General features: G+C 39.6%; 1 protein-coding gene across 2 annotated transcripts in view; it reads right to left on the bottom strand.

Moving 5' to 3' along the window:
- The window catches only part of EML6 (EMAP like 6), a 152,796-nt gene that overhangs the window by 43,196 nt on the left and 95,930 nt on the right, over positions 1-13,670 (bottom strand). For both annotated transcript variants that reach the window (XM_044428864.1, XM_044428863.1), the window contains 9 exons: positions 12,941-13,041; positions 10,061-10,263; positions 8,196-8,307; positions 7,382-7,509; positions 6,705-6,846; positions 5,283-5,435; positions 4,353-4,484; positions 2,309-2,397; positions 68-244 (listed from right to left, as the gene is read on the bottom strand). In XM_044428864.1, coding sequence (XP_044284799.1) covers positions 68-244; positions 2,309-2,397; positions 4,353-4,484; positions 5,283-5,435; positions 6,705-6,846; positions 7,382-7,509; positions 8,196-8,307; positions 10,061-10,263; positions 12,941-13,041 — 1,237 coding nt within the window. The remainder of the gene's footprint in view (positions 1-67; positions 245-2,308; positions 2,398-4,352; positions 4,485-5,282; positions 5,436-6,704; positions 6,847-7,381; positions 7,510-8,195; positions 8,308-10,060; positions 10,264-12,940; positions 13,042-13,670) is intronic.

The raw sequence follows: 13,670 nt of genomic DNA, 5'->3' as shown, positions 1-13,670 counted from the left end.
TACCAGGACACTTTTGAAAAATATTTTTTAAAAAAGATATTTAAAGCTGAACGATATTGTACATTACCTTTACAGGATATCTGAAGAGCTTTACAAACCCAAAGTCATCCCCTGTAGCTAAAAGAGTGCTATCTTTGGTGAGTGAAGCTGCATTGATAACAGTCACATCACTGTGCATTGGCCAAATTCCTTCACAGGTAGGACCAAGAACACATGTCCAGGTGTCCCACTCAATCTTCTCAATCTGGGAAGGAAAAGCATGAAACCATACAGTGCGTGAGCAACTCAAATCTTCTAAGGAATTAATTCTCCAAACCTCTCATCGATTACAAAAATATTATCTCCCATTGACAGAAGGGCAATCCAACACAGCTCTTGGAATCCCCAGATCCAAAACTGGTTTGTTCATAAATGCCCAAATAAATCTGATTCTTCTCTTTCATCAAAGAAAATATGTACATTTTTTTTAATTTAAAGCAGAAAACTGATGTGATTAATGAAGGGAAACAAGAAGAAGGTTAACTGCCTCTGTACCAGGACCTCTGGTTATTACTTCAATTTGTTAAGTCATTGACCATTGCATGTTCGTATGAGATATATTGCATCTGCTGTACTGGCCTGATTATGCCCAAATTCTCCTCTTCTCATAATTGCCTTAGACAGTAACCATTATACTTGACTGGTCTGTAATTGCATGAAGGCATTGGTATCTACATTTGCTATCTCACCTTGCCCCCAGCCATACACACATTTGCTTTTCCTTTTGTATCACAGATCATAGTCTGTAAGCTATTAAAGTGTAATACTTAAACTAGAAAATGCCTTGCATGCTTTGCGAAAAAGGTGATACATAAATTATGTACGTGGGACTAGGGAGCAAAAATTACTATACTGTAATCTTACAATAAAAATTACTATACAGTAGTTTTATATGCAGCAGTAAGTTGCACTCAGCCATCTCTCCTACCTTGGCATTTATCCAGTTGTAGAATGCATGCTGACTCTTCATCTTTCATGCAACTGTGCATGAAGTCACTTTTAAAAGCCTTTTAAAATGCCTGCTTATTATAAGTGAGCACCTCTGTACAGAACTACCCTTGCAAACACATATGTCTCAGGTTGTAATCTCATGCATTCTTTGCAGGGAGTAAGTCCCACTGAATATAATGAGACTTATATTAATGAGTAAATATGCATAGGTTTGCACTGTTATACCACAAATTCCCCTTGCAATGTATTGAAATGTTCTGCAATAAAAGGAAAGTCTTTTAATAACACACAGTCTTGCATTGAAAATTAGTAACAAGAATTTTTTAATACCTTTCAAACACTATGACACAGGGAAAGCAGAAAAGAGAAGCAAAGTAGAACAATGAAGTGCAGCTGATTGTAATTATGTGCATTCAAAAGAGAATCCCATTGATACCATGTACTAAATTCACTTTCAGTACATGTGCATTCAAATGGTACTCTAAGGCAAATGGGAAATAATGTGGAAAAGGGAGAATTTAGAGAAAACATGGAATGTACAAGGAAGTGTGACAACAGGCCTTCTTTCCCTTGTTGCACATGGTCTTAAACCTGCAACCTCCTTTACCCAACACAAATGCATGACAGAGTCCTTCCCCACTGTCATAAAATTTTCTTGTACCACCCTTACAAACACCCTTATTAATGTAAAAATATCTGACTTGTGGGTGGGCACAACATGTGGCCTGTTGGAATACATACCTGCATCAGGGATGCTGAACCTCTTTCAGCTTGAGGACAAACTTCTATTCTGCACAAGCTTTTGGGGATCTGCATTCCGCTGGTGGGTTGGGCCAAAGCAAAGCAAAATGCAGCCCCCAACCTGCCCTTCAGCATATTGCAGCTTGAAGCTGTTACTACTAGCAACTAAGCCTTGGGTGAGGTATTTCAACTTTATGAATGGCTGGGGAAATGCGCAAAAGCCAGGCAACCACAACTGGTGCACACCTGGGGGAAAGAAGGCAGGGCTAGGGAGATGGGATGAGGCCTTTCGGGGGACCTTGGAGGGCTGGACTGGGGTTCCACATAGGCTGGCTTTGCCCTTTGCGTTGAGGTTCGGCACCCCCATGGAAAGCAGCAATTTGCTCCCCTTGTCTCCAGTCAAAGTTGGCACCAAAGATATTTTATTTTAAGAATCTGGGGATGAGGCTGAAACTTTGGCAAAGTGAGACAGAAAACTACATATTCCAACCTATATGTTATACAACTCTCCCTCTAACCAGAGAGCAAGGGAATAATGATACATAAAATTTTAAAGTTCAGTTCGTTTCCTTCCTACCTCAGTGGGTCTTATTATATGCCTCTTTCCTCTTGGCGCTTCAAAAAAGAATTGTTCTTTGGCACCAGAATTGACTTGCAATAGCTTCCCTTGATCATAAAGAAAAAGCGTGTTATGATGAGGCTCAACAGTTTCTCTTACTCTTAAATCAAGAGATGTTATTAAAAAAGGGCAAACTTCTTTTACAGTTAGTTATAATGAAATGCAAAAAAAGCTAAAAGATAGCTCTCAAACACTTATGAAGATAAATACAGTCTTCCCCAAGGGGAAAATATCTGAAGTCTGAATTCCACTAAGGGTAGGGGTGGAAGTAATATTTTAGAGCTGTGGACCATGCTGGAAGTACATCGCCCCCCTTTCCATCCAAGCATATATTCTGCTTTAGAGTGAAGCCTGGGGGGAAAAGAAAATGAATGGATTAAATGCATGATAGTCCATGCTCCACTTTTAAGAATAACATTTTTTCTGTAACAAGGGTGAAAAGCAGGCCTGGAGAAAGGATTGATGTCTGAGCTAGCATTTTATTTATTGATATGAAAATCTGCCATTTCATTTGTAATGTCAGGCTCACCCTATTGCTATGGGAAGTTGTGAGCCCTTTTTCATGTCATGACATAATCTCAATCTTTGCTGTTTTGTGCTTAACTGTCTATAGCCCCATATTTATTGTAAGCAACATTATAATGGGCATGATAGTGGATTTCCCAGCCTTTTCAGTGAGATAGTGCCACAACGTTTAACTCGTTCATTAACATTATTGGCTGAAGTGTGCACAGTCTTTCTTATTTACACTAGACAGTAACTATGCAAAGCAATCTTGTTAGTCCTATGCATCATGAAAAATGCTTTTATTAGCTACAATCATAATCAGATATTCACTAAAAATAAATCATGGGAATGTAAAAAGTCAGTTGAACAATGTTTTTATAAAGTTATCTGTTCCCAGATATTCAGAGTTGTGCAGTGCTGCAGTGGAGTTAACTGTACAATCCTGCACATGCCTCTTCAAAAGAAAGCCCCACTGATTTTAGTAGGTCTTACTGCCAGGTAAATGGGTACAGAATTGTAGCCAAAGAGTATTATGAAGGCAAACAGTAGAAGGTGCTTAGACACAACTCTGTTATCAACATGTGAAATTCAAGAACCATAGCTATAATCCTAGAAGGGATCCTGGTGTAGCCTGTTGAACACGATGTAAATAGATGGACTTTTTTCTAGCCTTATTCTCCATGATTTTGTCTAATCTGCTTTTTAAACCATCCATATTGGTGGCCATCATTAGCACACCTCGTGGTAGCAAATTCCACAGTTTAACTATACACCATGCAAAGGACTGCTTCCTTTGTTCTGAAAGCAGCGGATTCATCTAAACATTGTCTAATACCTCTGTTTATTTGTGCTGCAATTTGCTTAACAAACTTCAATGGATAAATCATATGGAATTTAGTCAATTCAACTACTGATTAAATTTGCACATAATTGTAAATGGGAATATTGTATTTTTTAAATAAAAAATTGTATATATTTTAGTTTTGATGCCTAGGCTGGGCAAGAGCTTCTTTTGAGAGTAATGTGAAAGCTTGCTTCAAATGTAATAATAAAAAATGACTGATTCACTTGTTCTATACTTTATTGTTCAGGGGTATGCTGTTTTCAGAGTTTTGAATTAGGTATTACCGTATTTTTTGCTCTATAAGACGCACTTTTTCTCCCCTCAAATGGGGAAATGTCTGTGCGTCTTATAGAGCGAATATGTGTGTGCAGTAAGTCTGTCACATGTGCAGCCCATGGGGAAGTGATGGGGAATGTGCCTGTGATTATGTGCCCATTTGATTCAGAATATTTTTTTTTTCTTGTTTTCCTCCTCTAAAAACTAGGTGTGTCTTATGGTCAGGCGCGTCTTATAGAGCAAAAAATACGGTAGATCTTCTACATCTCATTACTAGTCAAACAGTATTTGTGATTTTTGTAGTGCTTAAAAAACCTTTAAAACCCATTTGATCACAGAGTGACCACTGTTGGTTAGGTATGCAAGGCTTTTTACCTCTTGAGTCCCAGTCAATGTGTGTGATATAGCTGGATGCCCCTTTGCAGATGCCAACTCTTTTGCTGGTAAGCATGTTGTAGATATCTACAAAATTATCATGGGAAGCCACTCCCAGATATTTGCCTGAATCTATAAAAAAAGTAAATACAGGTAAACATGACATGTCACCTGCTATGGTGTTCTTTTTTCTTTTTGTCACAAATGCATGGAAAGACATCTATTGTGTTACTGGATTATGAAATTATGTTAAAACAGCAAGCAAAACGAAAGAACGTGACAGAGTGGAGCAGCATTATTCAAGCAGTGGACCGGGCCAACTCAACTATTCCCTTGAAAGCTGTAAGAGTTGCCTGTTGCTGAGAGCAGTTATCATATTTCCTTGTAGTGTCATGAATGTGCTGTGTGCACATATTACAAGGAAACATGACAGCTGGGAGAAAATGGAATCCCACCGGCCACTGTACACAAGAGAAAAATATGTGGAGGCAATGGAGATGGGAAGAGTTAACTGTTGAAGAGAACTGAGAAATGACTTGTGGACCCCCTGCTGAAGAAACAAGAGGGATCTGCAAGAACTGATTTTTTCTTGTACTTCTGTGATCCTTAGTGTTCCTTTAAGCCTGCTGATACCTTTTCTCTTGTACATGGATGATGTTATGTTTGCTATATATATAAGGATTCACAAGAATCTATTTACCAAATCACTGCCAGTATAGGTGATGATGGGGTGCATGCTTAAGCTTGCTCAGCTTTTATGAGAGATGCAGATATGGTATGATACAGCTTCTGAGATCTTTTAAAGAACTGAGAAACACATTGCAATAACAACCAACAACAGTTTTTCTAAATGTCCTAGAGAATGATGGCCTAAGATTAGTCTACTCCATAATGTTCCATTTTAATTTGAAGAGGCTATTTGTTCTGCACCTCGAGAAAATTTGATGTCAGAGATCGTTTCCTTTCTGTGGTGGAAGGAAAGCATATCTTCCACAGTATCAGCATTCACTACCAAGAAACTCCCATCATTCAATCCTACAGCCAAGGCTTTCCCATCAGGGGAGAAGGCACAGCATCGTCCACCTAGAAAGATATGCATAGAGTTTCTGTTTAATGTTTGGATGCCGAGGAAAACAGCAGTCAGAGGAGAGTAAATAAACCCATTCAAATTATTTATTATTATTACCACTTTGTCTGATAGCTGTAAAGTAGAGTCTTACTTAGTACAAATATTAACAGGACTGGCTCCCAGTTCTACAGGTCAAAAGATGCTGTACAGTCATTCCCATTTTCCCTCCTTAAAGGATATTTTGCAGGAAGACAGACAGAAGAGGTGGAACATGGGAGAGTTACAAGCAGAAGATACAATCTGGACCACTGTAATGTTCTGTGAATGAAACAGGGCCAAAGCCTCATCTGGAAGCAACAAAGGTTTCAGTGGTCCCTGGACAAAATTAAGTACCCTCTGGTGGAACCCTTCATATACTGCAGGGTTCCTTTGGGCTACCTTGCACAAACACTCCAGAAAGCCAACACTGTGCTTCCCCCTGCAATGTCACAAGGTGCCTGACGAAGGATGACCCACAATGGCAAACTAATAGGGTTGTTTTAGTAGTTGGTCTGGACTGGAGAAGGCCCAGGGATGGGATGTGAGGTACTGATGCCAGGACTGAGTATTAACTACATCTTAAAACAAAGGCAAGACACTTCTGGGTATTTCACTGATCTCATTCTGTTTATTTTTAATTTCAGGCTAGTGATATTTCATTCTGCAAGTACTCCTCTTTATTTATAAAATGAATAAAATATCAGAAGGAACTTAGAGAATAATCTTAAGCATGTTTAACCATGTTTAGACAGGTATCCTACAATTGGGGTATGTTGGTTGTTGCAGGACTTTGAAGTTGTTGTTCTTACATTGCATTTATATCTCACCTTTTCAATTATTGTGATTTTGGGCCAAGGTGACTTACATAGGTCCACTTTATCCTCACAACAACAATCCTGTGAGGTAGGTTGGGCTAAGAATCTATGACTGGTCCAATATAGAATAGTTAATTTATTTTATTCTGAGTAATGTAAGCCGTCCAGAGACAGAAGTAATGGACGGCATACAAATTTTATAAATAAATAAAAATTATCACTCAGTGGCTGAGTTGCAACTGGAACCTGGATCTCCCAGGTACCCAGTCCAGCATTCTAACTACCACACCACTCTTGTTCTGTGCGAACATGCACAGAATTGCACCTTTAATTACCACTGGCAAGTCACAGCCCTTTAAATCTCACAAATATGACACAGTGCTTAGAGAGCTGGACAGGAAAACTTGTACAGGAGAAAATGAAGCTTACCTTTCTTAAGTTTTCTTACAGCCAACATGCGGTGCTGAGAGGACAGTTCCCAGATCCTCAGAGTTTTATCATCACTTACTGTTGCACAGATGGGCAACAGAGGGTGAGCTGCTAGACCCCAAACTTCACCTTCCATGTGTCCCTGTTTATACAGGAAAAGAAAGGTTTACAAAAGAAAAGAGTTTGTACAATTGTGTATTTATCCCAAGCTAAGATTAATTTCCAATTAGTTTAGAAGTTAAAAAAGTAAAGAAACCAGAAGAAAATTAAGTAATGGTATTTCCATGGTTTCTTTTTATTCTCCCCATTTCCCACATGTATACTAAAGCAAATCATCTCTATTAAGCAGTTTCATAAACATTAGCACATTATGGCCAGAGTCCTGACTTACAACTAGTAGCCATAATAGATAGCATCTTTGGGAATAGTTTTCTACCACCCCAGTTGCATTTTGGGGTGATCCCTGTACTTGAAAAGCACAGAAACAACTGCCTCTCCTGGTGGGACTTTTTTAGTTTACAAACTACAGGCTTTGGAAATGAAGCACTCCCTCTGCTAAAGGAATTTGATGAGCGGGACAGAAGAAAATTAATTAGCAAACCACATTAAAGGCACCATAAAAATGAACATGTGCAGACATGCTGAGTGCCATTTCATGTTTCTGGGTGTCACGGTACCTGCACAAGTAGTGTCATGGGTCCACTTTTATCAATTTCAAGAATCTCTCCATTTTTTGTTCCCACTAGTATATGTCCATGTCCTAACGTGATGGCACGGATGGATGGATTGTCTTCCAACAGCAACCCTGGAAGGTTACAGGGAGGGGAAAACACCTTAATTTAAATTTCTTTCCCAAAGCTAGGTCTCTCCATGTGGTACCACCCCCTGAACAAGCTTTTAGAAAGAACTCAAAAGTAAATGTGACTTCTGGGACAGGGAGTATCATTAATGATGAACAAGACACTGAGAGTGGTTTTAGTTATGTAGCTAACAGGCACTCTTTCCCCTTTCTGCAGGGCACCTACTATCCCAGAGGAAAAAAAGGCAAGAAAAATACTCTGTTTCTAGCTTTTCCTTCCTCCAAAGGTCTCAGAGTGGCACTTGTAGAAATAATTCAGAATGAGTAAAAGTATTGGGCTCCAGACCACTGAGCAGTGGTTTGAATCGGAGTGTCCCCAAGACTCTAGTCCAGCCTTTCCCACCTTTGGTGTAGTTGCTGGATGATACTTCCTAAAACCCCTGACCAGTGCACATAATTGTAGAGGCTGATGGGAACTGTGGTGCTCCCACTCACTTGATTTATCCTCCCTAGAATTAGTTGTTTTCATTGCAACATGGTGCCTAAATCTGTTGTGTGTACGTCATATCTCTGACAAAGGTTCCTTTTGTCCCATGTTTGTCATCACATATATTTACATGCCTGTTCACGTGAATGTGTGAATAAGGATGTGTGGCAACAATACTTTCTTGCAGCTCACAGATAAATTGTACCTTTAGAGCCAGGTGATAATGCTGCTCTTTTAATGGCATACGTCTTCAAGCACCTCTCAAAAGTATCATCCCAAAGTGCCACTATACCATCTTTCCCACCAGTCACAAAGCCCTAAAAAGAAATCAAATTTATAAATTACTGAATGCATTAACATCAAAGAGCTGGGTGATAAAAAAAAAGGTGTGCCCACATGACAATGAGTTACAGAATAAAGTATGGTTCACATGCTGGGTATGTTATCATAACTATTTCCACATGTGCGCATTTCCCCCTCTGATGAATACTGACCACTGTGGGAACAATTGATACTGAAAGAAGATGTATTGACATCAATAACATTCATTATTTTAAATAAATTATTAATAAATGTTAAGTCAAACCTTCTGTGCTGGTCCAGGACCTAAAAGGGTATGTTTAGGAAATGGTAAGAATTTACTAACAAAACAAAACAATTTCATGCTGTGTTTTACTGCACTTTTGCATTGTGAACCATCCAGAGAGCTTCGGCTATTGGGCAATACAGAAATAAAATAAAATAAAATAAATAATAAACTGTCACGAGTGGGAAGGCAGCTTGGCTATACTTGCTTTGAAGTACCTTAATAGAATGGCCAAAAATAAAAGTGAGTTCTGTTCTGGTATCTTTAATAGGTGCCAAAAAGGGAGAATTTGGTGAGGCAGAGCTTCTTCTGCCACAGTGCTACTACAAAGGTAGAAGGAGCTGCACCAGCTGAAACTCTTTCACACAACCTATGTTTTTTCTTAAGATCATTACTTTAAAAAAGGGGTAGAAAACCTTTCTAAGCCTGTGGGTACATTTGACCATTTTTATCATATATTATTGATTTATTATGTATTACACAAATTTATATACCGCTTTCCATAGAAGTACCAAAGCAGTGAATATAAAATGGTATCAAAACACCAATAACCAATGACAGTAAAACAACTCAATACAAAACTGACTAGCAGGAAAATAATACACTCTACCCTGTGCTTGGCTTGCAAGGTCACACTTCAAGAAGAGAAAATCAGGAAATCAGTTTTAAGAAGTCATCTGAATGCCAGAGGTGTGGAGGCCTGCAAAATGTCAACTGAAGTGCTCCAGGGGTAGGTGCTGTAATGCTGAGTGCTCTATGGGCCCACGTGGCACCCTTAGGAATGGTCCTAAGGAAGACGGCAGAGGCTGGACCTCCAGGGTGAGGCACTCTCCTAAGGCACCCTCATTCCAAATTGTTCAGCACTTTATATTGTTAACAGCAACACCTTATACTTGGCCCAGTACAGTTCTTTCAGCAGTGTGCTGTTGGGGAGAGGCCTCAGTGAATAGCTTCTCCTCTGCAGTCTGCCTCAGCTACAACTCCTGGACCAAGTCCAAGGTTAGCCCCTTCATAGAGGACATTACAACAATCCAGTCTGGAGGAAACCGATCCCTAAGCTAAACTGCCATGTGTGCAAACACCACAAAATGACTGCACTCAAGGCAGAGGTGCGGTCTGAACCACAACACACTAATAGACACCAATGAACTCACAGGTGACACTGACTTTTTCTTTTGTCCTTATTTTTCTTGATTACTAGGTATGCTCCAGAGAAAGCCTCTGTCTTTCATCGGCTACTGTCTTCATTAATGTAGAATGTCTCTGAGCCCCATCATGTAGCTTGGAGGCATTCATAGGAAATGAAGATGGACAAAGAGACCATCTCCATGCGAGCAAGCCCCCGCGTGAACATGCACCCGCCCCCCCCCACCAGCCTGCGCCCCCTGCCAGCACAGTGTTGGTGGCCCGCTCCCACTGCCGGCACCTTTCAACTGGACCCCTGTTGAAAAAGTTTGAGGACCCCTGGCATAAGACTTAAATACCTTATCTAAGGCATGCATAGCAAATACAGGTCCATCATGAGCTTTTACTGTCTTGAGCAGCAATATATCTTTCCATATATAAATATCTCCTGTTGCAGATCCAGAGAAAACCAGGTCTTCTATTCGTCCATAGGAAACACTCATCATGGTCTCCTGTTTCCCAATATTTCCATAGATGCCACGTTTGGAAGTAAAGCCACCACCTAAATTGTGAAGACAGAACAACAATCATGCTTATAGGCTGCTGTGATATTTCTGTTTCTATTATTGGAGATGGTTCCTAACTTCATTATAACTTGTGAATATTTTCTGTGGATATATAACAGAATCATGTACAGATACTTAAAATAAGAGCTGGGGATGCAAACATACCAATAGTCATCTGCTACATTCATGCAGGAGTCAAGTTCCATGTTTCTCATGAAGAATGCATCAGGACTTTACAACAAAAAAGTCGTAATTGTTAGACTTTGGGCACAATCTAGCTAGAGAGAAACACTTCCAAGTCCCCAATAATTTCAAATCTATTACTGAAAATTGTTGGATGTACAACCTATTCCTAGGCTCATTTACTTGGACACCCTGTGTATTTCAACAAGGACTTTCCACATTTCAATTTACATTTTTGGATAAATGTTCATGTGTGAATAACTTTTTGTCTTGTTTGGCCCAAAGTGCAGGGATGGGCAACTGCTGATACTCCAGCTGTTTTGTCTACAACTCTCATCAGTTTTTTTACCATCAACTGTTCTGGCTAGAGTTGAAGGATTTGTAGCAAAACACCTAGAGAGTCACAAGGTACCTGACCCTGCCTTACTGCATAGGTGTTATATTCTTCAGAAAGGCCCAACTCCTGGATGTCAGTAAGAGTCTGTGTTTTGAGCATGTCACCCATCCTTGGCTCTGGCTCTTCGCCTTCCAAACACTTCTTTCTCCATCTAAGAATAACTGGGCGGTCATCCTTGCCTCACTTCTGCTCAGGATGTTTTCTCTTTCCATTCTACAATCATCGTCTGTCTGTCTGTCTATAGCTTTTATAGACTATCCCATTACTAGCATCTCAGGATGGTTTACAACAAGCACAGATAAAAATGGCACAGCTTGCACTTCATCATTAGAAACATAGAAACAGAGCTAGTCAGAAGGGGTCTCCTGGGCCATCTAGTCTGACCCCCGGCTCCAGCCAGCTCCACTCATGACATGCCCACCATGTGCATGGCTAGTCTGACTTGAACATCCACACTGATGGGGCCTCAACCACCTCCCGTGGGAGCCAATAAAATTCCTTTGTAGGTTATGTCTTGAGTTCCCTTCCTCAAGATTCTCCTTACAGTAACACTCCATTATCCAGACTGGACTTCCTGACATTATGCAGGATATGCTCCTGTTAATTTGGTAAAGTCTGGGCCAGCCCTACTGGATTGGCACAGCAGCCTGTACTCTAGCAGGCACATAGTTTGGGGTTAAAGAGGAAGCAGTTTCCCACCTTGCACTGCTTTTCCTAGGGGTGTCAGTCTCCAAACACAGGAAATAGGCTTGGTCATGTCTAAGAACACATGAGCAAGCATAGTAACAAGGCAGCCTTCTCACTGGATAGGAAATTGTGTGGTGCCTCTGCACTGGGAGTGACTGAATGGCCCAACTGTACTTTGGGCACAGAAACAGCTGCTCCCTTGATGGGAAGGAAGCTAACTGCTCGGAGCCACGAATCCTGCCAAGGTGTACCAGGCAGCCCCCTCCAAAGCTTTATGTGTATTCTGCTTCTTGAAGCTTCTTGTATTTTTCTGCCACACTACTTTTTTTGAGTTGTTGGGATGAAATAAAGTTGGCTTAAAAAACCTCTGTAGAAGCAGCTCAGTCATCATGTGATGAGTGTGCACCTATCACATGGTTGCATTGCCTTTTAAAACTATTTTTAGTCTAATTGGGCAAGGTCAATAAACTATCTGAATTATAACTGTATCTGTTTAAGCACTTATTTGTTATTTCTATTTTCTGCTGCTAAAATAGCCCATATCCAGGCGGCTCACAATATATAAAACCACACAACATTCTAAAATCAGTGACATTAACTCAACATATTAAAACATATTAACAACATTATACAAATATAAAACATAATATATCAAAATTAAAATATTATATAGATCATTAGAATAAGACAATGTAAACTAAAATCAACTAAACTAAATTTAGTTTTAAATCAATTTAAACCAAAATTCTTCCGGTTTGGAGTCTTAGAGCTGTATCATATTGATGTCTCACACCTAAGCATACTTATTTGGACTTATGTTCCCCCAAACGCGTATTTCCAAAAGAAGACATGCACAGGTTTCAGTTATTAGACTGTTTATGGAAGAACTTCTAAGTCTAAGCAATGCTAATGTTAACAAACATTTGTTGCAGGAAGAAGTAAAACACATCTCTTTGGCTCATTTTTAAATCTCATTCACTGCAGTGCTAGGCAAGAACTTGCAAAGAGGTCTTATTGAATATGAATGTGTTCTGCTCAGCTACATAAAAATGACAAGAATGTTCAGCGGCCTGCAGACTATGGGATAATTCACAGATTTCACAATGCCTTCTTACTAGATGCTCCTGGAGATGGAATTGTTTGGAGGTCCTACCATGAGGTCCAAAGCTTCTTGAGCAATGCCAGAAGCTTCCCACGCATGTGATGGCTTGAGGATCCATCATGGCTTTCAGAGAAACCTCACTGAGTACTTGTCTTCTAGGGACACCCTAGTTCACACTTCATATCCTTGACACATTCATCACTGTAGACATAACTGCAGGCAGAGCACAGTCCAAATCAATGGACTTGTGAACAGCGCGAAATGGCCATTGATTAAAATTAAAATAATTTAAAAAAAGTATTACCTGCTTGCTGCCAAAACTTGAGGTGCTTCAATCCAACAGTCACCAGTTTATCAGGATGATGAGGATTGCATTTCACTACAAATATCTTGTCTTTGTGACCCCTGCCATACATTAAAAAGGATAAATGAATTGTTTATGCTTTCACTATTGCAGCATTGTAAGGTAGGTGCGTGTTTTGGGGGGTTAAAGGCAAAGAAAACACAATTTGAGATTAATTGTAATGACTAGAAATGAAAAATTCATTAAAACAAGAGGGACTAGAATTTCTTGATGGACAAGCAAATCTTTTAAAGTGATAGAGGCAGTCTTATATTTTAGATCTGTCCCATTTGTTAAAATTGCAGGACAAAATATGGAAGATAACTTTAGTGCATATCCTGATTAGCGTAGGCTGAGATCCACATTATTGTGATTTAAACACAAAAGTGTTTAAAAAACATATATTGAAACGTTCCTTTAATTCCAGTCTCTGAAGAACTCTGTATTGGATAGCCTCTACCAGAGAATGGTGAGGAGATTGCTATGATTCAACGGGATAAGTACCTTCAAGTACTTACTATATGAAATGGATTCAGCAGGATGTTTTTTTAAAAAATAACAAAACCAGGTCCTTTTGAGATGGAATCATTGTGACATAGATGACTTGGTTGGATTTTATATCTTTATGATTTACAGACATGTTTTAATCGGTATAGTTATTACAATGGCCTTACTATTTGATTTCTGTGTT

The sequence above is a fragment of the Varanus komodoensis genome, unplaced genomic scaffold (assembly GCF_004798865.1).
Source record: "Varanus komodoensis strain SLA01 unplaced genomic scaffold, ASM479886v1 scaffold2, whole genome shotgun sequence".
NCBI classification, from domain to species: domain Eukaryota; kingdom Metazoa; phylum Chordata; class Lepidosauria; order Squamata; family Varanidae; genus Varanus; species Varanus komodoensis.
Note: the sequence above shows the minus strand (reverse complement) of the source record. Positions and strands in the feature narration are given on the sequence as shown.